We start from the raw sequence: 25,225 nt of genomic DNA on the forward strand, positions 1-25,225 counted from the left end.
AAGTGATGGGCTTCTTGAAGTACAATTACTTTCATGGCTATGCCTTGATGGTTGTTTCCAACTGAGTTGCTGCCAACTTAAAAGTGTGTTTACAGAGAGCTCTCCTTAAATCCAGTATGTACATTTGTATACATACTTACATGGTATGTCTGGATAAACCACTCCAGATAAACATACATGAATCAACCAAAGTGTTTCTGTTTACTGTGAAAAGCCTACTCACATACTTATAAAAACCAACTTTGCTGCAGAAACCAGGCTTGATGCTCATCTTTAGGATGGATTTCACTCAGCTGTACCCCTTTCACAGCAACCGAGCCCTATGGCAGAACACGGATGCTGCCATCGTTGTCTCTGCCTGCCGCAGGCCGGGCGCGCACACGGTGCAGGCTGGCCGAGATGCCAGCAGCATCCCCGGGCAGAGCAGGCCCGCTCGGGCTGGCTGCCTCCGGCCCCGGCTCCCGCGGCTCCTCCAGCGGAGGCAGGAGCCCCGGGCTGGCATTGCTCTGCCCCAGCAGCGCGGCTTAACCCCGCTTAACCCCGACACAAACCGGTCTCCCCCACGCACACCCTTTGCAATGCCCCGGTGACGGATCCTCCCTCCCGACTTTGCTTTGGCTGTCCCAAAGCTGGAGGAGGGCGAGCGCCGCATCTCGCAGAGCCGCGCAGGCCCTCCCCGCTGGAGGGCAGAGCGCGGAGGGGCGGCGAGCGAGGGGCGGGCACTGCCGGGCAGCGTCCCCGGCGTGTGAGCATGCCGCGCCGGGAGGAGGAGGAATTCCTCGGCCGGGCCGGGGGAGGTTCGCACTGGAGTTAGCGCCGGGCGGGGAGGAAGAGCGAGCGCTGCCGGAAGCGGCGGAGCGGCGGCGGCGCTGGGAGCCCGCGGTGCCCCGCGGGCAGCGATGTAGCTGGGTGACAGCGGCCGGAGCGCGCCGCCTCCGCTGCCAGCGGGCCGGTGCGGCGGGTCGGGAGTCTGTCCGGAGAGGCGGCAGCCGCGCCTCGTCTCGCCGCTCCCCCGCTTTCCCCTCTGCCCTCGGCGCCGTCTCTCGGCGCGGCCCTCCCTCCGTTCCTCCCTCCCTCGCTCCGCCGCCGGCCGGGGGGCTGCGGCGGCCGGCGCTGCCATGGGGCTGCCCACGCTGGAGTTCAGCGACTCCTACTTGGACAGCCCGGATTTCAGGGAGCGCCTCAAGTGTCACGAGATCGAGCTGGAAAGGACGAACAAGTTCATCAAGGAGCTGATTAAGGACGGAAGCCTCCTGATCGGGGCCCTGCGAAGTGAGTCGGGCGGTGGGACCGGCGGTGGCTGGCAGGAGAAGGGGCTTCTTTTGTTTGAATGGGCGCCGGGCGCGGGCTCCCCTGCCGGCAGCCGCCGAAAGGCGCCTCCTCAACTTTCTCTGCCCCGCTCCCTCCCTTTCTCGCTCCCCGCCGCCGTGCCTCGCCTCGCCTCGCCCGCGGCGGGTGTCCCGGGGGAGCGGGGGCGGGCGGGCCCTGCCCCGGCCCGGGGCCCGGCCGCGCCCTCCCGCCGGGGCCGCGGGCAGCGCGCGGGCGGCGGCGCGGGGCGGCCAGGTGGTCCCGCCTGGGGTGCGGGAGGAGCCGGGTCGGGGCTGGGGCGGAAAGGCGCCGTGAAGATACCGCTGTACGCTACGGACCAGGCGTGGAGTGTTGCGGTTGGGTCTCTTTTTGGCACGCTGGCTGCTAGTTGCGTGTCTTCAGATAGCGAAGATGTTCGTAATAAGGGGGCAAAGCGACATAATGAAGCGGATTTATAGGGAGAGTTTATATCTCCCCCTCCCATAATGTCGTGTCTTCCTGTGGTTAATTAACTTTTAAGTATTTTGGAAGTTCTGAGAGCAGAGATAAACACGAAGAGTGTAGCGCTTTTAAAGATCTCTGTGTGGAGCAGTGACAGCTTTCTGGGGTGTGAAAACAGCAGTCATGCTCTGAAGATCATAATGTGAAAGCTAGGAATTGCCCAGGAGTGTCACTGGACGCGGTTTGTCCTCCTGTCCTGTAAACCTTGCCACCTACGTCTTGTCTTTACTTCTTTGACTTTGGATCTCTCACCTGTTGCCCAAAGTTTTCCTTCACAGAGAGCAGAGAAGTTACTTATAGCATCTCTTTTTACAATAGGAGCTAGTCAAAGGAAAGAATCACTTTCATCTTTAAAAATATCTGCAACATTGACGTGGTATGGCAGTTTTTGTAGGGTTAGTGGTAGCAGTACTGCTTGTTATGTGGACAGGGAGCAGGTGAGCTCTGAGCTCTGCAGTTTTTAAGAAATGTTTCTGACCCGGAATGTAAACTCAAAGTTTGTGTCCTTACCTAGGAGGTAAAAATTGTGAGGATTTTATTTGCCCAGCAGTAGGGTTGAATTGTACTTGTTCAGGCATCAACTGTATCTTTACACCATTGCATTTACATAAAGCAGCTGTTGCCTTTTTGAGGTTTTTTTTCCATATAAATGCATGTATTTCTGGACACATCTAAGTTCTAGTGAGTAGCTGGGTACAATTCTAACAACTTATGTGAATTTATATTAAATTTAATAAATTATTGAACCCATGCCCACAGGATGTGAGATGACCAGTTACACAGAAATAGTTCTTGTGTGTGTGTATCAGTCTATCTGTATCTCTGAAAACTCATTGGTACAGTTTTTACAGGCAAAAAAGTTTATTTGTACTTTAAGCCTTTCTTGTTGCTGAAAAGCTTTCTCCGTGTAACAGAAAGTCTGAGCTTGTTCTAAGTAGTAATAATTTATTATTACAATCCTGGTCCAATAAAATAGTAGTGACAGATTAGGATACCACATGAGTACTTTTTTGACCTGGACTAACACTAAGAGCTGACTGTTTTTAGGTGCAGATCAAATATGAGCAAACACAACTTCTTAGGATGTCTGAAGACAGGCTGAGGTTGAGGCTATTAAGCCTGGAGAAGAGAAGGCTCTGGGAAAACCTTCCTTCAGCTCTCCAGTAACTAAAGAGAGGCATACAAGAGCTGTAGAGAGACTTTTTTACAAGGATATGCAGTGACTAGGCCAAGGGGTAATGCAGTGGGTAGGTTTAGATTGGATATTAGGGAGAAATTGTTCACTGTGAGGTTAGTGAGACACTGTAACAGGTTGCCCAGAGAAACTGCGGGTGCCCCTTTGTGGAAAAGTTCAAGGCCGGGTTGGGTGGGCCTTGAGCAACCTGGTCTAGTGGGAGGTGTCCCTGCCCATGGTGGGGGTGTTTGGAACCTGTTGATCTTTAAGTCTTTTCCACCACAAGCCATTTTGTGATTGACAGGTTCAAAGACGGGTTGCAGTAGAACAAATACTCTATTTGAGAAGTAATTTGAACCCCGATTCTGAAGTGAGTAATCCCATTAGTTTTGTGGAGAACGCTTATTAGTCCTTGTAGGATTTAGAACAATATTTCTATCTCAAGTAATGACTACTTAATTTGTAAGTTCTCATGATTTTTCTAACCTTTTAGTTCAAATGTTCTATTTGACACAATGCTTATTGTATCCTATATATTGACCTAGAATGTTGTGTCTTTTAGCCTTAGAAAAATAAAATTTGTTTTGGTATAGTAAGAAATCTTTGTCTTCTTGTTCATTTCAATCCCTTGATTTCATGACTGTGTCATTCTTCTGTAGAATATTGCCTTAATTCCTGTGTAAGGGCTGCTGAGAAAATGTCTGGATTTTTTCTCAACAATTTAGAAATCCTAGACTTATGCTTTAAAGACTCTGTTGTAGATGCTGCAAGAACAATATACCTGTTACAGCAAGTAGCACTATTGTATATTTCTAGAGCACAGAAATTTGACTTGTTTAAGCAAATTAGTGGCTCCTACTCATCTTTAAAATCAGTGAAGAGTAAAATACTTCTACAAACCTTTTATTTTTTCAAATTTCTTAAAATGTGTTTGAAAATCAAATTATGAAGTAGTTGAGTTCAGTGATAACTATTATTTGATTTTTGAATATTTAATAACCGTAAAGCCTAGAAACAAAGCAGGCATTATTTACCAAGTTTTATCTCTAGGTGATCTAGGGTATTTATTTACACATCATTTTGTAGGATCAGTTCTGATGGGGTAAAAGAAAACTGGACTGTGCTGTAGAGCTTCAATGGAAGTGAGTTTTGGAACATGTCACCCTGACCATGCTTAGAGAAGAGACAGTGAAACTGACTCAATGCAGTTAGAAAACGCAATATTATTTAAAAGGTTGTTAAATGTAAGTTTTATTATATGAAATTACAGCATGTCCATGTTTTTTCAGGTAAAATTAAACTTCTGTGTTACAAGTGTTACAAAATTTTAATATTTTCACAATCAAGTATTCAAGTTACTGTAACAATGCAATGTTTAGAAATACCTGGCAGATTCCACATAAATTGAAGGTAGAACAAACACACTCAATATAGTATGCAAATATTTTGCACTTCATTTGGAATAGTACCAAAATGAGTCAGATTTTATTTTAACGTGGTTTTGCTACATTAATTCTGGAGAGAGCTGCTTTCCGAGGTGGCATGCAGAGCTGTAATAGTGTTCCATGAAGCTTCAGTTGACTATTGCAAATACAGTAGGAACTGATAAAGCTAGAATTGATATAAAGTCCTCAGCAACTTTTTCCTAGCATTTTTTGCACATTGTCTCTCTAAATAAGCAGGATTCTGTGAGTAGCCCAGAACAACAGAGATTATATGTTTCAGTTTAGCTAGGTTAGCCTCCCATCTGTATGGCCATTGTGCCTGCTTCAGCCTTGTCCTACAATTAGTATTTGCTATGAGTATTAGGACTACACCTCCTTTTTCAAATCAGCTGAGGTACTAAGTGCATTGCTATCTCTTGAAAGATTTAGTTTATGCATGTAAGATATAATGCCTATTATATTAAAAAAATTATCTTTTGACAGGGCTTTAGCCCTGTATATAGGCACATTTAAGTAGAAGCATATAGTTTTTTAGTGCGCCCAGAAGAGGTTTTTTGTTGTCAACTTAGGAATTGAGAGGATAAAAAGCTTTATAGAACAAATGCTTTCCTGTTATAACTGACCTTCTTGATTATTAGGTAACTGTTGAGTTCATAATTTCTTCAGCCACCTAATTTAATAGATCTTTCAGGTGCATGTTGAAAGTGCATATGCCTAAATGCTTCACATTGTGAGGTCCAGCTGTAGAACAACTCCTAAGGCAGAATTGATATTTTTTCTTCTTGTTCATTCTAGGTTGTTTTCAATGAAAACATCAAGTCTGTTTTTCCCTATACTTTTTGCCAGTCATGTACTTATTTTTTTTGTATTTATCTTCTGGAAAAAAAACCTATTCTAGGGTGTTGTCCTATAGATTATATAGGAAATTCCATTCTAGAATTACTTGTGTGCTTTTAATTTCCATAATAGGCTTACTGACTTGCCAAAGTTAATGAATTTTGTATTTAATAATCCAGAAAAATTACATTTATCTTGTACAGGTGATCTTAAGGCTCAGTGTGTGCAGAAGCCTTCTGTTTCTCCCTCTGATTTTTTAGGCTCTCTCCACCTTAAGTCCTGTCAAAATCAAATATTTGAAGATGAGAGCTGCCTGAGTTTTGGGTTAAGTGGTTGAAAGTTCAGTATGTTTACAGCTATTTTAAGTAATACAATACTTTTTCAAGTATCTATGTATGATGCAAATAGTAATGGAGAGATGTGATATTATATATACATGTTATATTAGTAAGATTTAGCAGATATCTTTAGAATTTTGTAATTTACTAGCAGTCATTAGTTTTATTTTATTACTTGACATAAGGAGAAACAGACACAAGATGGAAATACTGTCTTTTGCAAGGGGTGCAAGGGGATGTTATTTACCAGGGTTTTATTGAAATTTCACCCATAAAAAGACTTAAATTGTTTGGCATATTTCAGGGTTTTCAGGGATGATTCACTTCTCTACTAAACCTAATAATAAAAATACAGTGATGAACCTGTTTATACATAGGGACATTTTGGGGATTAGCTCTCTAGAAAAAAAAAGGACAAAATTACAGCATAAGAATTTACGATCTTTTTTATTACGATCTTTAGGGATTCATTTTTTCACGAAGAAAACAAAACCTTTGTATCTTTCCAGAGAGATGCATTTTCCCAGATATATTTGCCTCACATATTTTCATAAGATTATGTCTTTGCAATGTCTTTTCCAGATTCTAAGTGAAGCGAGACCGAATACTGACAGCTGAAGTTTGATAGCAGTAATTCTCCTTTATTTATGTAGCTGTAGCTTACATTTCTTAGTCCCTAAGTGCATTTTTCCCAATTAAAAAAAAATATTTCCCTCTTAGTATGGCCATACATAAAGATGTGATGCTAACTAAACTAGGCCATATGATCTGTGTTGTTCTGGGATATTCCAGAGTCACACTTGCTTAGTAAGTAAGCATTCATGACAGTCAGCAGTAGCTTCATGGAGCACACGTGGTCATCATGCCTACTTCAGCCCTGTTCTACAACTAGTATTTACAGGGAGAGACTGCATGTTCTTTTTTCCCACTAAAAGGAAATTTAAACTTACTCATTGACATTGGGTTTTGCTTTTGAAGTTATCTGTTTCATTGCTTTCCTCTTACTTCTGATAGGCATTTGTAGGGTCCTGTGCAACCTCAGATGGTGTCTGCATTATCTATGGATTATGGATGTAACTGTCAAAAACATTTCTAACAGTGTTCTGCCTTTCATGCAGAGATACCAACAGAAAGCTGGTTGGTAGCCAGAGAAGGATCTTAACTGCTTCCTCTAGTGCTTAAAGCAGCTGCAGTCTGTATCATATTATCTTTAGCCAAATATATGTGAAGAGAACAAATATCAGAATGTAGTGGACTGTTAGAGAGTGCATTATTTTCTGGCCATCACATGATGTTTAATTTGGAACCAGTACTACCTGCAAGTGAGTTTCTATACTGTCAGTAATGATTACTGTATTAACAGAGACGTTGAATGACTCAACATGGGTGTTCTTAAGCCTTAATATTGAAACTGGTTTTCTTTAGAGAAACTTGGTAATTGGATTATGTCAGGCTACCAAAGGAGCAGTTTTGAGTTTCAAATGCCATATGAAATGATGTCTCTGCTTGAAAAAAATATTGTGAAGATTTTTTTTTTTTAAATAGGATTTTTAAACTGATTTCTTTGAAAGGTCCAGTATAATCTGTTTCTTAATGGGCCAGTTGGCTTGTTGTCTACTGTGTGCTTCATTTGCTATGAATAAGATAAATGAATTCTATTAATAAGAAACCAGCTGCTTCAGGAATATTGTCTTTACTACAATGGAAAATATGATGCTGTGGTCACTGAACTTGTCCAGATCTCTTGGGGTTTTGTGGGCAGAAGTGCTACAGCAATTTGCAGTTTCCTGTAATAGTAAATAACTTTGTATTCATCCTCTGAAAAAAAAAAAATACAGAGGACAATACAGTCCTTCCTACTGAATAAGTAAGCTATAACTTTGCCTTTCTATTTTTCCTATCTTCTCAAAACTGTAATTTTAAGTAAGTCTGGAATATAGAGAAATTTGGTACCATGGATTTACTTTATTAAATCCAGTCTCCTGCTAGTATTACATAATGTAATCCCTACTTGTCAAGCTCCATTTTAAAAACAATTTTTATCCTTTCTATTTCTGCTAGAAGGCTGTTCTAGAGCCTTGTTACTCTGAGAGTTGGATAACTCATTAAAATAAATTTAATCTGGAAATTCAAACTTGTTTATGCTAATTTTCCTTTCACTCAACTTGTTGTTTACTTGGATTTGCTTGGTGAATAATCACATCCTTTTGCTGGACTGAACAGGCTGTTCACATCCTCTCTTCTAAGAGGTTCTCTGGTTTCTTGGTCATTTTAGTAGCTCTTTTCTATGCCTTTTAAAATTGACTTTTAATTCAAGAGCTCTAAAAGTAGGGAAAAAAACATAGTATAATAGTCTTCATAAGTTATATCTTTCCGTATTCTGTGAGAATGTCAATCATTAAATCAAATCAATGCTTATGGTCTTTGATATGTGGTGCTGTGGATTCCTCAAGTGTATGATTAAAGGTGAAAAAGTCTCAGGATCTTACAGACAGTAGCAAGGAAGTATATATTGAAACTGAAGAAAAATAACTTGACCTTCTTCCATATTAATATGGAATTGAAATACTGTTGGGCAGTAATATAGCCTCCCCTTGGCACCCTGTGAAGTTCAAATAGCTTTAATTAGAAAGATATATTCACAGCAGGTTATAAACTCTAGGCTATGTTACACTGTAGTTTTTCAGATTAGTTATATTTTACCAATTTAAATCACTTCCCTCTCCTGAATTATGCTAACTTGAATTTCACAGGACACAAAAACTTAAACATGTTACTGCACTCTGGTGTTTTGATTAATATAGTTCAGACATGGCAAAACAGTATGGAAATGCTGTATGTCTTAAGTCTTATCTTCTTTTAGCTCAATATTTAAAGCAGGAAACAAGGTGCTGCAGTGCCTCAGTCATAGTTTGTTCTACTGCACATGTTAGTTGATTTGCAAGTTGATTAAAGAGAGGTTTGCATGCCAGATATATGTTATAGTGTCTGTTTACAAAGGTACTCTTGGTCTCAGAAAGATATTATGTAAATCAAAGCAGATATCACCATTAGAATTAATTTTCTACTATAAAAGCCTGTAAGTGAAATAAACATAATGAAAAATAAAACAGGTAACAATAAGAAGAACCTATCTGTGATTTTGCCAAGAGGTTGGAGCAGAAGACACTTGAGGTCCCTTCTGGCCTGGTATTCTATGATTCTGTGATTTGATACTTTTGAGCCATCTGTTTGACATGAGATCAGCTTCTGGTGTCTTCTCTTAGAAGCCAGCTCTGCTGCCCTCCTCTGCCTCTACCTTGCCGTGTAAACCAGTAAAGCTCTTCTCCAAGTACTTTCCAAACTTTCAGAGAAATGTTTTGGTTCCTCTTCTAACAAGCACCTGCTGCCTAGGCATTTCATGACTGAGAATTGTTTTGTTGTTCATGGGGAGAGGTGAACTTAGGAAAAGAACAGGGGAATTAATTATTAAAAAGCTGCAAAGACTTTTAATTTTTTTACAGTAGATCTTAGATGAGGTGATCATTCAGCTGACCTGTTTAGATTTCAGTTAAGGATATAATTTTTTTATCATGACACCTTCCTCCTGCTTTCTGCACAAAAATACTTGGGTAAGAACCTTGTTGCTTCTAGAAAATTACCAAATATAAAAATCATCTTTTTTCTTTTTCCCCAGGTCCTCACCTTTGCCACTCCTCATGCCACACCTTTGCCTCACCTCACCATGCACAGAAAAACCCCACAAATCCTTGGTAAAACAACCAATACAGGAGATAGGGTTTCTAGTAAAGACATTTCCTTTTAAGTTCTTTGTTTGGTAATTGAAAGTGCACAAGAAGGGATAAATGGATTTAGTTAAACTTCTTTTCTTCTCCTGTAATAATTAGATTAATTTCATGAAGTGGCTAAATGTCAGTGTAAATATGTGTAGTTCAGTTCTTAGAAGCCGCAGTTCTTAAAAGTGCAGTTCATATTGGAATGGAAGAGCAGAGAGATTTGTGATGTTGTGGTGGTACATGTTGATGTTCAAAAGCCTGTCTAGATTATCAGTATTTTCAAAGCCTTTGGAGCTCCATGCTATTCAGAAAGGTTACATTCCTTTTTAAGTCCATTCCTTCCATCTTCTCACCCTTTTCTGTCTTATTTACCTTTAACTTTTGTTTACAAAGGATGAGAAGGAATTGAGAGAGATAGAAGTAGAGAGAGCGCAAGAACTCATCTGTGGAATTTACGATTTGTATAAACTGTTACCTTAAATCCATGAATATTAATAGAGGGGTGATTTTCCTCTAAGCCTAAAATTACTTATAAGTTGCAGGGACCATGCAGAAGAAACTTGCTGCTTTGAAAAAGATTGCTCTGAGCCTGAGGTTATCAATTTAAAAAAATTGTTCCCTTTTTGAACCTTTTCATGTCTAGAACTACCACTGCCATTAAAACAAGTTGTATAATGATACTTCAAGAAAAAAACTAAATACCTTTCCATGCTGCTCGTGTGAGTTACCAGTTAGCCTACATACACAGGGAAGCTACAGAGCCATGTCGCTTACCTTCTGGGAAACCTCAAAATAAGTAAGACTTGAGCTTTACCCTAGGAGTGGTAAAATCCCTTTATTATGGGCAAAAACAGAAGTTATGAGAACACTGAGAAACTGATATGCTAAAACATATATGTGTAAAAATACATCTGTTCATTTATAAAGTGTTGTCCAGTATTTTACCTTCTAGGGTAAATAAAAAGTATTTATAAAATATTTTATCTCTAAATTGGGTATTAGGAAAAATTTTTGTCAGCCAGACAGTGGTTGTGCACTGCAACTGAATTTCTGCTTTCAATTGGTAGCAGATCTGGTTAAACAAGAGTTGGTTTAAGCCACAACAAAGTAGGTGGGGTTAAAATAATCTTTGTAAATATTAGTTTTTGATTAACCATGTACAGATACTGAAATGTACTATGGCTAGTACTATTTCTTCCCCTCTCCTGTTATTTTTTTTTCCTGTCAACCAGTTTCAACATATTATTGACCAAGCCTGATAGTTGGAACTAAGGAAAACTAGTACAGTATGGTAAGCATCATGAGTGCCTGATGTAATGTTTTTTGACTCATAAATCTTTGTCTAGGAATTACTGACTGGTTATTTTTGTACAGATTGGATATGAGAACTTTTTGCCTTAATTTGATAAATTTATTAATGTAACTCAGTCCAACTGAAGTAGCAAGGAAATAAATGCACTGCAGCTTCTCATCATATTTTCTTCTTGAAAATGGCCAGTGCTTCACTCTGGTTCTTAGAAGGAATTCCTTTGCTTTTTATTTTTAAGAAGTGTGGTGAGACTTCTGTGTTGGAAAACATGGTTTTCTTTTTTGGGAGTTGAAAATCGTTAAAATTGCAGCAAATCACTCTTTGTTGTCCTTGCATAATCTGTTTGGGGTCATTTTCAGCAAGACAAGAAACAGCAAATGTGGCATGCCTACAGGGCAGCTAACACTGACTATGCAAAGTAGTTGGCTGGTGGAGGGAAAGATGAGTGCATTTAATAAGGTGAACATGGGCTTGCAGTCTGACAGAGCTAGAAGTGTCAGTTAAAGGATTTTATGGATAGTTTTTGCATTTATGGATGTTGAGTCTGGTCCTGCTGCTCGTTTTCTAGAGAATGCTGAAAAATCATGAAGGTATGAAGAAGACCCTTTTAAACATTTGAAGAGCATATAAACATGCCTCAGCTTCTTGAAGACAATGAACACCATGTAGCACATGTTTTTCACCATTACTTAATCTGAAAGTTAGATATTTATTTATATATATGTTTTGTGTTTATATTTATATTTTTATCTATATCAAAGGAAAAATTCTTGATGGGAGGTTTTGCTAAGAGACCAAAGTGTATAAAGATCCAATTGTTGGCAAAAGCTAAATAAATTAAGATTATAAACATGCAACTGCAAAGCTAATAAGATACTTCCTTAAGAATATAATGGTCTTTCATTGCTGGAAAATCTTACATTGTTTGGATTTTTTTTCCCCCTAAGTTGAAGTCTTGTTCACTTATACCTGTTGGGCTTGAAGTATTAAATCCTGAAACTCCTGTTCAGGGTAGCAGGGCTTGTTGATCACATTGTTTCTTTCTTGCCTTAAAAAGAAATGTTTTCAGTCTACTTGCAAGTCATGAAGTTATGTTTCTTGAATGTGTGAGTGAAACTTTGAAATCTGTGAAGAATACATCCTTAAGACATTTTACTTTAGTTTAATGTTTTTCATGTTTAAAATGCTTGCAAGTAGGGCCTCAGATGTTTCCTTCCGGTACTCTTTGCTTTGGTATCAGCATTGTGATTCAAAATCGAGATACTATGCTGTAGTAACTGTCTTGGGGGGATGTTTTTGTTGTCTAGCTTTTTGTTTTGGGTTTTTTTTTGGTTTTTTGGTTTTTTTTCTTTTCTCTTTCTTAGTTTTGAACACTAGTCTGTATTATTTTAGTTTATGTACATGATTGTGGAAATATACATTGAAACAAAACCAAATAGTTGAAGATGGTAATACTGTGTTTCTTTTCATATATACAGACATTAAATATGTTCAGTTCTTTAGTTGCTGTCTTACAGGTATTTAAAGGCAGAAAACAACGTTTTTCGAAGATCCTTAATGTCGGGAAAGTGGGTTTAATAGCTTAGCTTTGTTATGCTGTTGAGATAGAGATAGCCTGAACTACTTAAAGAACCTTAAAATTCTCACAGTTCTTGTGTATACGGTGTTTTGTTGTCTACTACCATGACTGGTTTAACTGGAAACTGACATAAGAGTGCAGAGGTGTGTCTAAGCTGATTCTTGTAGGAATAAATGTAAGCTTGGCAATAGACTTAACAAAGTTTTCTCACAAATACAGTCAGTATGGTTGGCTTTTTGCTACATGAGCTTAGAGCTGCTGGATCTTTGTGCTGTTTGGGAGCCTAAGGTCAAATGAGAAATCCAAAATATTTCATTCTGTGAAGAGGCGTTTAGACACAGCAGGATATTTCCTGTTTACATAGCCAAATCTTCTTTGTATGCTGAGAGATTTCCTGATGCACTCATACAGAATTTTTGAGTTTGCCCTTTAAGCTATAGCTTCTGTTGCTTAGCTGGTTGAAGATGCCATCTTCTGCACCCTAGCCAGCATGACACAACTCATTTTCCCATGAACTGAGGGGATGTTTGTCTGAGTCTTACCATCTTTACCTGTTTATCCCCAGGTTGCAGGATAAAAGACAAAAATGTTAAGGCCATGTTCAATAAATTTGTTTAGCATTTATTTTTTCAGGGCTAATTGAGAATTGAAAAATTACAAGTCTTGTAAAAGTACAATTTTTGACCAATCTTTTTCCTCTGTAATCCAAGAGACGCATTGGTCTCTGGTTAAAGTAAATTAAACTCACAAATTCACAGGATCTACTGATTTCCTTTAGTTCCATACCTAAGAACTTCCATTTTTTATATTGTCGTACAATATTGATAACTGTACATAGTGCTACTTTTTCTGGTTTGTGTCTTCTCTGTGTAGCTGAAATACAGCAGGTTAAAATGTGTTTATTCTTATACTGTTTGCATTGCTACAGCACAGCAGCAATGTATTTCTTTATTTTGTTGGTTCATTTAATTTTACTCTTGTCTCTAAATGCAGCATATCCCAAATCTCCCTGGGAATGGTAATAATTTCAAATTTACTAAAATGCCATTGCAGATCATGTGGATTTTTTTCTTCACCAGCTTTATGACAGCTTCCAAATCATTTGTCAGTGAAATACGCATTATGCTGTCACAACTTCTCCTCACTGACACTCCAGATCTTCTCTGATGCTCTCTATGAGAAGTCAGAGTAGTCTATGCACCTTGAGACCTAAGGACTGTTTTACAATAAAAACTCCTTTGCATGCCTACTTTTGTCACTTCTCTTGACAGGTCATTATGGAGCTCTGAGTACTGTGTTGCTGGGTTGAACATCAGTTTTACAATGATTTCTTGAACATTTAATGTTCCCAAAGGAATCCATGATATTTTGACGAACACTTCTCTTGTCCCTTTGTAAATCACAATGGTACTTGAACAACAATGCATTTGTACAGATGGAATAAAACACAACACAGCAGTGTTACTATTACTAGTGAATGGGTTGGGGGGGGGGGGGGGATGGTGTTTTAGTGGCCTGATATTTTCTTGGTTGGTTGGTTGGTCTGGTTATCTTTTTAAAGCATATTTAGTGATATAAATCTTGATCCCCCTGCCCCTTTGCGGGATATGCAAGATGGGCTGAGTATAGTGCAGATGGGCAGAGACTGTGAGGTTCTGCACCAGTGGGAGTTGGAGTTTCTGTGTATCAATCCTATGTCTGGATTCTTGCAGATATCAAAGTTAAACCGTTTGTATCGCAAGTTCTTGCCTTTCTTTGTGTCACAGTTGTCGCACAGTAAAATAAAACCTGTGATTTGGGGAGATTTATTTTTAACTGGTATATCTTTCTATTACTAGTACTTAGTTGTTTTTTTGCTGTATATAAGCAGGTGTTGAGTAATTTAAATGGCGGTTAGGTGTTAAGAGGGCACTTCACTTCCATCTCAGTTTCTACATATGCCTTTAGGTTGAAAATTTTAAAAAAATTTAATATCTATAAAAGCATTAAATACAATTTTTAACATTTGAATTACTGTTTGAATTTGCTTAATTTGGGTACTTATAAACCAGGCACTTTTTAGTGTAGGAGTGGGATCTTGAAACAGTTGATTTATCAACTGTTTATCAAAATAGTGTGGGCATTCATTTTTTTCTGAAGCTAAGCAGATTGTTCAGGTAATCCCTACTATCAGCGCAGTAGAATTTTTTATGCTGCCTACGTCGTACTGCCAGCAGAAATTTTGTCATACTGTTTTGTTAAACTTCATTAAAAGTATATTGGGTCTTTAAATATGAAGTCTTATACTTCCGTAACTCCTCATTTATTCCAGTGAGAATTGTATTTGTGCTTCTCAGAGAAATTTAGGAGGGAGGGTTTATGGTGAGATCCAGATCTACAACATTTGGAATTTGGTCTCTCAGAAGTTTGCTTCTGCTTCTAAAAGGATGTCAAGTATATGGAAAGTTCGGGGTTTTTTTAAACAAACAAACAAAACCCCATAAATTGATAAGCACTTCTGCTAAACTTGATTGTTTCCTCATGAAACAAATTAATGTAGTCAGTAGTTAAGTCCTGATATTACTGAGATGCAAACTTCAGATTTTGTGACGATACTTAGGTTAGAGTTGTGTCAGCATCTGTGCAGTCCCACAGAGCCATGCACCGTGCCTTCAGACCTCCAGAATAAAACTGGCCAGTCGGTGACCCTCACAGAAATACTGAGCTTCTATAAGTCAGACAAGGAGAACCTTTAAATTGTGTAGCCTTCTACTAAAATTTCTCCAAGGGTCGTCAAATAACTCCTTTTCAGAAAGGGATTTATCTTACATGGGTTGAAATCCAGTTGTCCTGTTAGGCTCCACAGCAGTCTGTGACAGCAGGTGAGGAGTTCCATGATTTAAGTGTGCAATGCAGGAGTAAAAATGTTTCCTTTGTTGTATGCCTGCTGCTTGTTTTTTTTATCTGACAATGGCAATTTTTGTTCTATGAGAAATAACTATTGTCTGTATATATTGCCTGCCTTGTTCATCTGGGTTTGGACTTTTTTTTAAGGTCTTTTTTTTCTTTCTTCGTTATTTCAGCTGCTTTTAAAAATTTCACTCTAGTTAGTTTCTGCTTTTAAGTTAGCAAATCTGTCCTCTGGTTGTCCTCTGTACGTTCTTTGTGGTAACTATGCCCATTCTGAGTTAGATTGCAAGAAACTTCATGGAACATTCCAGGCAAGAATGCATCAAATAGTGATAGTTTCTGCTTTTGGCATTCTTTTCCTACTAGGCCTTAATATTTGTGACTGTTGCTCATTGTTGATACTATAAAATAACTGCCGGCAGTGACTCCCAAGATCTTTCAAGGAGTATTAAAGCTAATGTAAATAGCATCTCTATGTGGACATATATATATATATATTTTTTGCTATGTGCATTAGTGTGTGCTTCTTAAATCTAATTTTCCCATATCACCTTGCCTTCTTGGCATTTAAGATTCTGACATCCTTCTGCTTTTCAAGAAAGGAAAAAATGAAAGTTGATTGTCAATACATGTATCAGCAGCAAAATATGTTACTCAGTGTTAACACCCTTTTTCTAATTTGATCTCCAGATTTTATGATGGATCTGATGAATAGTAAGAATCCTTGGAGATTCAGAAAGGAATTATTTGGCAGGAGAAAGAAGTGGTAATATAGAAAATCTACTAAAGTTTGATTCTGTTATAAGAAGCTGTGGCAACTGAGTTAAGTACTTTGTGCTGCCTTCGTGCCCTGGCAGTTGTGAAACCTGTTTGGTTGGTCTGTCCTGTGATATTCCAGATGATTGAGTATTTTACTGGCTTAAAGCCCACATCCTCTTGTGTTTCTTTCAAGATAAATACTTTACACAGCTGGAATATGTACTTTGCTGAGTTCAGTACTTAGCAAAATTGAAGCTAAAAAAAGAGTCTTCTGCTAACTTCCTTACAGCTCTACTACTTCCCTACCTTGATCTTTAAATGAAAATATCTGTTTGGACTGTAAAATATTATAAGGATTATGTAGGTTGCTAATGATATTTTCAGAAGTATGAAAGAGCAAGAGCTAAATGCTCTTGAATTCTCAATGGAATGTGATTTTTTCAGAAATACATCTTTCTTCACTCAAAAAGCTGTTGTGCAAGCACTCGAGGTATTGTTTATCTGTGCAGAGATGATAAAAACCAGAATCTGACTATTATGCACATCTAGAAACATGTTCTGTTTTTTCATGCAGTAGGACAAAACCATAAATTATGAAATGATTTTTTAGGTGTATTTATTGGGAAGCTATATACAACTAGTGAAGTTAGCAGCTGCATGATCTTTTAGCCACTTGGGTAATTTGGTTCAAGGCGACTTCTTAAGCTGAAACCTTTACTAAGTTTTCTTGCCAAGGCTGAACTTTTGAGGGTTATTATTGGTTTTTGTTTTTCTTTGAGGGAAGAGAAGTTTCATTTTTCATGTTAGGAGGAGGAAGGATTAGCAAAAAAAAAATAGGCACCTTGTGTGTCATTACTGAAAAACTGGCACTGTAAGTCCTCATTTTTGTTTGACTTAGTGGGTGTTCTATTTCTAAGTAACTGTGTGCATATTTTGGTGACCTCCAAATCCAATAGGAAAATAATTCTCAATGAGGCTATTTATGTCAAACTTCATGTTGATTCTCTTATCCATATTTAGTTACTGTTTCCCACAATAATTTTGAGAGCAGTCTTTGCTTGTCTTTACTCAGTTACCCATTCAATTACTGGTGGTTTTTTAAATTTTATTTTCAGAAATTATGGGAATTAACAGCAGAATACACAGGATTAATTTATATGTTTAGCTTGAGGGTGTGAGATCAAAGTTAAGTTTTCTATCTCTTTGGCCACTAGGTAATGAGTGTGACCGGCTAGCATAGAGGTAGCTCCGATCATTTCAATGTTCTGGGCTCTTGTCTGTGCTTGTAAAAGGATTTTGCAAGCCTGTCTTTGTGAATAATTGCCTTGATAAGAGATGCTATTGTATTTTTAGGGAGCCAGAGGATCAGAATCCTTAATATTTGAGCTATTGCAAAAGTCAGCAGGAGTCATTAAAATCTCTCTTAAGAATGCATAGATTGGGCATCCTTAATTCAGATATAATTCACAAAATAGAATTGACTTTGGAGAAGCTATGTCTTGCCCTGCATGTTAGACTCAAAGATATCTGCAAAACCACCTGCTTATTGGTGGCTGTAGTTTTAAATAAAATAATTAAAAATAAACAAACACCATCCCTACCCCCTCCCATGGCTAGTTAGTGCCATGTTTTCCTCTTCTGGCACCAATATTTTAATGTGCTCTGTTTGCTTATGTCAAGAAAGCTAACATGACTGTTTTGGGAAGATGGTGTTTTGCTTGGCTGTTAGATTAATTATCTCAAGTAATTCAGAGACTCTTCATTGATTCATGTTTATGTACGTGTTCAAGTGCAGATGTAAAAGGATTACAGTCAACAGACATGGAGCTCTGAAAGGATACCCATTGCAGTTAAGCATTTACATGCTCACAGAAAGGAAAAATAATTCTGCATTTGGGAGGTAGTGTCCAAAATCAAGACTGCCATGTTTGTGCTCTCTTTGTTTGGTTTGTATTGCTCATTGTAAATAGCAAACGTTGTCTAAACTGAAACTTTCCAGAGAATTCTAGTTCCATTTTAAAAAGAATCAATGATTTTAGAGTTGTGTCCAGTTACAGAACTTTTTTTTTTGTTTTAAGCTTGCTAAGAATTCTCAGGGGTTTTTGAAAAGTATATTTTCATGGAAAAGTTCCCACTTGTATTGAATTGAGTCTTAAGGAAGTCATATGATGCTGGGCATTTGAAATAAGTCTACAACTCCTTTAAGCCACTTTTCATTGAGAAAGGGGAGAGGAGGAGGCTGTGAAGGAATGGAAATCGAGCTAGCCAGCAAACTATGAGGCATGCAAAACTTGGAGGCATGCAGTCCTCCAAGTGCAACTTCTTGCAGCATACTTGAGGGAAAATGATGTTTCAGTGAGATCGGGGCATTCTACAGTCAGTCTTTGGATAAAAATCCACCAAATTTTCCCTCATTAATAGTATAAAATAACTGGTTCAGGTTCAAAGTGTTTCTGGTTTGTTTTTTTTTTTCCCTTCTCTCAGTGAATTATTGATCCATTGGCTTGTTATTGACTTTTCCATTGTGTGTGGAAACAAGATGGATGGGTATTTTCCAAAAGCTTTGTTATCAGGTATTCCAGTGTTGTTTTGTATCTTTAAAGAAGGATTTTTTTCCCCATTTTTCTTAGTGAAAACCTCTGTTTTCACAGAGGTAGTAAAAGCCTCTACGCTTCTTCTGGAACTTCTATGAAACTTTCTTCAATATTCCTTTAGATACCAATTCTTGAGATGGAGCTGTGATGAAGTTGGATTGAAATCTTAGTTGTAATTAGTCTTAGTTGGTGGAAATGTATATGTTTTTTGAGAAAGGAAAGTAACATCCTGCAGCACCTGAAAATTGATGGAAACATTGTATATGCAAAAATCTTATTTTAAACTTAAATGTAAAATCTTCTGATTTAGAAACATTGGAGTTTAATTGTGCTAACCTTAGTACTTCTATCACAAGTTTGTTTCTTCTTTTTTTTTAATATGCTTGAACTGAAGTTTAGCAAATGACTGTTAAGCACATAGGCATATTTGTGTCTGGTGTTCTTCATTTTCATGGAGACTGAGTTGAAACAGAGAGCACTAACTGCTGTAACTGGAGTAGCCAGGCCTTCTGTAGGGCCTGCATTAAATGGATCAAAACAATGTTGTGCTGCTTTTTTTTTTTTTTTTTCCTATTATTTATTTAAATGAAATTAGGATCTTCACTTCTTTTAGTACAAAAATATTTTTCAAAATTGTGCCCCCTTGGAAGAATGAAATTGCAGATTTTGTGGTGACAGGGAAGTGTGAGAAGTTGTGTTATTTGCAGCTCTGGCTAACATCTTCTGGTCTAACAGAATGGCTTTTGGGATAATGGGTAGTTAGAAGGGCCTGCCTAATCACGAGTTTGGGATGTGTGGCCTTAGGCAGTCTTGCTTTCAGCATTTCCATCTGTAAATAGGGTAAGGGAGCTGGATATGACATAAAAAATTACTTATTTTATTTTTTCTAGACTTGGCTTGCTTGAAGGCTGAGATAATTCTGTGTTTATTACTGGACTTGGATACTAGGTGGTGAGCAATAATGGGAGGAAGAAAGAGCAATACTGAACCCTGAGGAAAAAAAAGAGTCATGTAATAGTTGTCCACATAGTCACTGCCCTCATGCTAAGAATAAGTCAGGGATGTTTTTGAAGGAGGAGGGTGAAGATAATATACATGTGCAAGGAATTCAGCTTTATAATCAGTCTTTATTGAAGCCATTTGGGCTTGGTACTCCAAATAAATTTTTTGTCAGCTGTTTATTTATTAATAAAGTTATTTTAACTGTAAAAAATTATACTTAGTTTATCTCAAATAACTAAAAAAGTCCTTGCTGGAAGAATTACAGCCTTGTGATGTAACTAAAGGTGTAGTGGCCCACATCCTCTGGCTGTGGAGCTGTTGGAGATAATACAGCTTTCATCTACTTGCCATTGCCCATGCACTGGAGAATATTTCCTTGTGGTTCAGCTGGGAAGACAGAACATTTTCATGATATTTACTTTTTCAGTGTGAACTCAGGTCATTCTCCTGTTGATGCCTATTGCTCAAATAGGTGGCTAAAGAGGGCTTACCCATGGATTGGCTCATCCATGACAGTGATAACCTCCTACTAGCAGGTGGTGGTCATCAGTGTCTTGAGCCATTGAAGCAATTACAAAATATGTGTCCAAATCTTCCTACAAAGAGCATAAGCAAAACTGTGCAGGGTTGGACATGAAGTTTATCTGGTGTTACATCCTGTCTTTAGATACGGGTGAGTGCTGTGCTGTGGGTTCTGTTTTTCTCTCACACATGGCACTGACTGTCTAAGGCAGAGAAAAATAGCAGGCAGAGTGTAGTGAGGCTTCCAATGCCTCCAGTGGTTTGGGGCTTGAAGATTTCCTGAGCAAGGGGTTAGTTATGTCTTTAATAGCTCTCAGTGGATTTTTCTTCTGTGAACTTGTGTAGTCCTTTTTTGAGCCCACATAAATTTTTAATATGCAAAGTATCCGGTTATAGTGAGATTCATTATTTAACTACAAATGTTAACAAAAAAGCATCTCCCTGCATTGTTTTGAGCTTGGTTCTTGTTCTGTTTGACAGGCTTTTTTTTCCACTTGGGAAACAACCATCATTTCTGTACTGCTTGTCATTTTGTAGAACTCTTGTAGTTCCCCAGTTACCCCTTTCAGGCTGATTGCTGTGTGTGCATTTCTTTAAAGAAGGTATTCTTGCCATTTACTTACCACATACCTTTGCCTCAGTTCCCTGTACCTTTGATATCAAGAGACAGTGTCAAGGAGTGAGACAAAATCTGTGTATGGTTTTTAAATGCAGGTCTCTTGTGACTTGATGGATTGGCATTAATAATGTTTCTCTCTTCCCCCAGTTTCAAATAATTACTAGAATTTAATATGTTTCTTGACTATGCCTGAGTGTAGAGTTATAAAGCAACCCAGTTGTTTTATGTCTGTTTTAATGGCAAGGTCTCATTTGTTTGTGATAGTAGTTAGTTCAGAACTCCTTACACATGCCATAATATAAACACTACTAGTACTAATGGATGGTAAGATTGTTAATTAAAGAAGATCGCTCTGACAGGAAGATAACAAGAGGATGTTTTCATATGTTCCTAAATCTTTTTGTGACAGAAAAATAGAACAAAATTCCAGAGAATTAAAATTTGAAAAAAAAAAAAGGTACATGAGCTATGTAGAAAGCTAGTTGGTCCTTCTTACAAGCTAGTTGACTTAAGAGAAACTAGACAGACTTCTGCTGAAAGTCCTTATTTCACTTCTGCTGAAATTCCTTAATTTTGTCTGAGAAGTTAAGTAAAAAATCCAGTAAAATGAGTATGAGGGATATTTATCTCTCTTTTTTTTTTAATACAATGATCCCGTTCTTTGAGGTGGCTTTATACATAGAAAGAAACATCAGATTAATACTGTTTTTTACAGGGGTTATTTCTAATTCTCTCTAGCTAAATGCAATAAATCTGGAAAGTAAAATGCAAAAACTATAACTGTTAAGGAAATACTCTCATGTAAATTGGAGTTAACCTCAAAATCCTTGGGAACACTTAATTCTGACTTCTTTAAGCAGGACCTCACCTGGTGAAACTGATTTGTAGCTGTGTATTTCATTAGTTAATGAAGCATATTTCATTTGGCTGTTATTTCCCCCCCCCTCCCCCCCCCATTTTTAGAATATAGGTATTTTGGTGACAGTTTTTTTGAATTTATGATATTGCAAGTGATTTAATTTAAACCCTCAAAACTGTACCTTTAAAAGGCTTTTAAGTGCTTTCATGGCTCTCATATCTGCAGCTTGTGGATTGTTTTATATTTTAAAGGGAGAGGACAGTTTAAACTAGCATGTTAAGCTTGTTTGCTGTATGAAACTGATGTGTTTAGTATCCTTTCTCCCTAAGTAATGAGATATAGCTAAGCAGTGTATAATAGTGCACTGGCTGTATGGTAGACTGAATGGAAAAAAACTTAATTTAGGCCAAGTTTGGTCAAGACATTTAGTGACATTTAATGTCACTGAACAAAATCCTTCTTGATTAGGAATCTCAGTTCTGCCCTCCATATGTGGAAGTGCATATCTGACTCTCTAACCAAATGTTACATCTGTTTGTGTATGTGTGTTAGAACTCTCACACCCCCACCCCTGTTAAGTGCAGTACTGAAGTACATGTGACTGTGATATTACTTGTCTGATCAAAAGAATCTAATCAAGCATTGTATTCCTGAGCTTTAAGAGCCCGAAAGAATTTCATTTGGAAAGTGTTTCATTTCCTTTAAAGCCAAGTGGTAATATTTTCTTCTTTTTTAAATAAGCTAAATATACATATTTTAATTTTTTCCTCTCTCCTCCTCCTTCTGGTCTTACAACACATTTTACTTTGTTGCCCAAGCACAGAAAACTTTGCCAGGAAGAAGGGTGAGCAATGCTTCTGTTTCCCATGACCCTCAACTCTAATGTTGTTCCAAGAGCTCGCTACTTACAAATGCCTTGATAAGTGCTTTCATTCCTTTCATCCCTCCCCCGCCATCCAGCACAGGCCAGTGGGACCGATCCTCCTTTGAGCAGCTCTCTCCACAGAACAGGAGAATCTACTAATGTAAAAATCATGGAACATAAAAGCATTGAAAGATATATTGCAGAATTTTTTACAGCTCAGGATCTGCATGATCACTGCTGCAGTGATTTATTCTTGATTTTATAGAAGCAGCTTCTTAGAGCTCCCTGTTCATACCAGAAATAATCCTATTTTTTACTTTTTCCTCTGGATAGATATTAGGGTAGGGGTGGTAGTGGGGACATTGCATCCCATTCTACATGTGCACAGCACTGAACTGGCAGAACTTTTCTTGGTTAGATAGTCAGAACTCTGGCTCCTTAACAGTGTGTTGTAGTATACACTTTAATTATATTCTGATGTTATATTGTATATTTCTTTGTCTGCAAATAAGCACATGTATTTTTAAAATTTCTTTGGATGCATGGTAAGATTAAGAACAGAGAAAAATGTCTTTTCAAGTGCTACTGTAAGATAATCTGATGCACCAATACCTTACATTGCACTAAAAATCTGGGAATTCCAATGTTTTTTCCGGCAACTCCCTAGCTGCCAGACAGGAAATCACTCTCTGCTTTTTCAACCTCTGGCAGCATCTGCTCTTAGTTTCTTTGTCCTCTTTTTTGTGGTGCTTCTCTGCCTGTTCAGTGTCACTAAGATGTGCCAGGAGGAGTGAGAAATGACGTAGCATGCCTGGTAAACCATGTTTCATTGGAGGAGTCTGGGGGAAGAATATTGGAAAGTGGACCCAACTCTCTGGAAAAGTCTGACACTGTTCTGGGAAATAAACATCTATGGGGTGGGGGAAGAATGTGGAAGATCATGAAAGAGCATTTAAAATCCCCAGAAGGAGCAAGAGAAAATATGTTGAGGGTCAAAGCAAGTTTGCAGGGATAAAAGTTTAGGAATCTTTGAGACCTTCCTGATAGAGAACTACAAAGTGCTTTTATCAACACACAGGGAAGATACTGAGAGTGCAGATGAGTTAGTAATGATATTTTATTATTTGAGAACGGAAAAAAAAAAGTAGGGAAATATGCTTGTTTTCTAAGATTTATTCTCCAAGACAGAAGAAATGTTGGAATATTTCAGGCCTTTACAATGAATCTTGGTCAAAAAGTATACAGGATGACAATAAGCATATCTGCAAAACTGCCATTGTATAGAAATGTTTTGGTTGAATTCTAAATTACAAAGTATAATAATATGCTAGAAATAGTACTAGGTTATATCCTACAGCCAATCTTTACAATTTCAGAAATAAAATGAAACCAAAAGCTTTCTGAAAATTGTAGCCATGTTTCTGGAAAAAGATTGTAAAAAATTGCAGTGGTGGCAAAGGAAAATTTTCTGTTCTGCCTTGTACCATGTGATTAGTCATTGTAAAGTGCAATTCTGTGAATATGGTTTGATAATTGAAAGGTTTAAACCATGGTAATTCCCTGCAAAGTCAGTTTTTTCCTAATCAAAAGCGTCAGTATTGTTAAACAGTCTTATAAAGTAAAATTTGAGAAAAGATTTTGTAAGAATGAGGTAATGGGAAATAAAATACAAGAATGTGGGAGTATTGAAACAAAATGACATCACTTAATATGAGAAAGAGCTATGAAGTTACATACATGCTTTAACTTCAGAGAAACAGATGAGCAGTATATACTGTATTGTGTCCTCCACATTAAGTGTTACAGGACATAATACATTTTTAGGTGCATTTGTATTATTTTATATCTTTATAATTAGGCAAAGTCAAAACAAGTTAGTAATTTTATAGACTTTACAGATTTTGTATATTAAACTAAAGTTCAACTCTTTGTGTCCTGATTATGTGAGTAAGGATAGGTTTCCACTTCGACACATGAAGTGAGTGGGGTAAGGCAAGGAGTAGTGAAAAGAGGGACGGAACATGATCAATATTGTCTTTTGTCTGTATAATATTATTTGGTTCAACAGTTATTTTTCAGGGAAGTTTTAGTATGTTTTTTATCAAGTAACCATGCAAATGTGGCGTAAAAATCCCCTTCTCAATAAACATTGGTGTTGTGTTTTTGGAGTGTCCTCAAGACACAAGTATTAGACTTAGCTCCTAATTGTAGAGAAGTACTAAAAATATCCAAAGTATTGCACAAGTATCTAGCATAAGGAAGTTGTGGCTGAACAGTGTTGGTATGAATAGCTATGAATTTATAGAACATACAGACTTTTCAGTAACTCCTGCCTCATAGTGTTAAGAAAGTGGGGATTTTGTTGCATTTGATCAAGGGGATTTCTCAGTGCTTCCTAGAATGGGAAAGTAAATTGTGCATTTTTCTCATGGAAATATTCATGAGTAAGAGAACGACACTGAAAAATTTCAGTGCCTTATGTAACCGCAGAGGAATGCGGCAATGCATGGGCTACATGTTGACATATTCTCCTGATGTCCTTTCCCTGGAGATTGTGGGAAGAAATTAGCTTCCCTGAAATTAAGAGCAAAGCATAGAGTCTAAGGTAAAAATGTGATGTGGGATTTTAGGGGTAGGGAGTTGGTAGAGAGTTGTTTGTTTTAGTTGCTTATTATTGTTCCATGAATAGCAAGTTGGCAAAGAATATGCACTGATGAAGCTGGCAAATAGAGGGAATAAAGAGTTTATTGAGTTTAACAATGAAAGACTGTGTCAATACAGAGCAGTGGCCCTAGAGCTGCAAAATCTCTGGCACTGGGCACTGGATTCTCTATTCCCTTGTGGTATTT

General features: G+C 38.0%; 1 protein-coding gene across 2 annotated transcripts in view; it reads left to right on the forward strand.

The window, feature by feature from the left end:
* The first annotated feature begins 661 nt into the window (after positions 1-661).
* The window catches only part of ARHGAP42 (Rho GTPase activating protein 42), a 138,669-nt gene continuing 114,105 nt past the window's right edge, over positions 662-25,225 (forward strand). Inside the window, exon 1 of one of the 2 annotated variants that reach the window (XM_032747579.3) lies at positions 662-1,272. In XM_032747579.3, the coding sequence (XP_032603470.3) occupies positions 1,119-1,272 (154 nt within the window). In that variant the 5' untranslated portion in view covers positions 662-1,118. The remainder of the gene's footprint in view (positions 1,273-25,225) is intronic. The other variant, XM_030269749.4, reaches the window with a different exon arrangement.

The sequence above is a fragment of the Taeniopygia guttata genome, chromosome 1, assembly GCF_048771995.1.
Source record: "Taeniopygia guttata chromosome 1, bTaeGut7.mat, whole genome shotgun sequence".
Taxonomy (NCBI): domain Eukaryota; kingdom Metazoa; phylum Chordata; class Aves; order Passeriformes; family Estrildidae; genus Taeniopygia; species Taeniopygia guttata.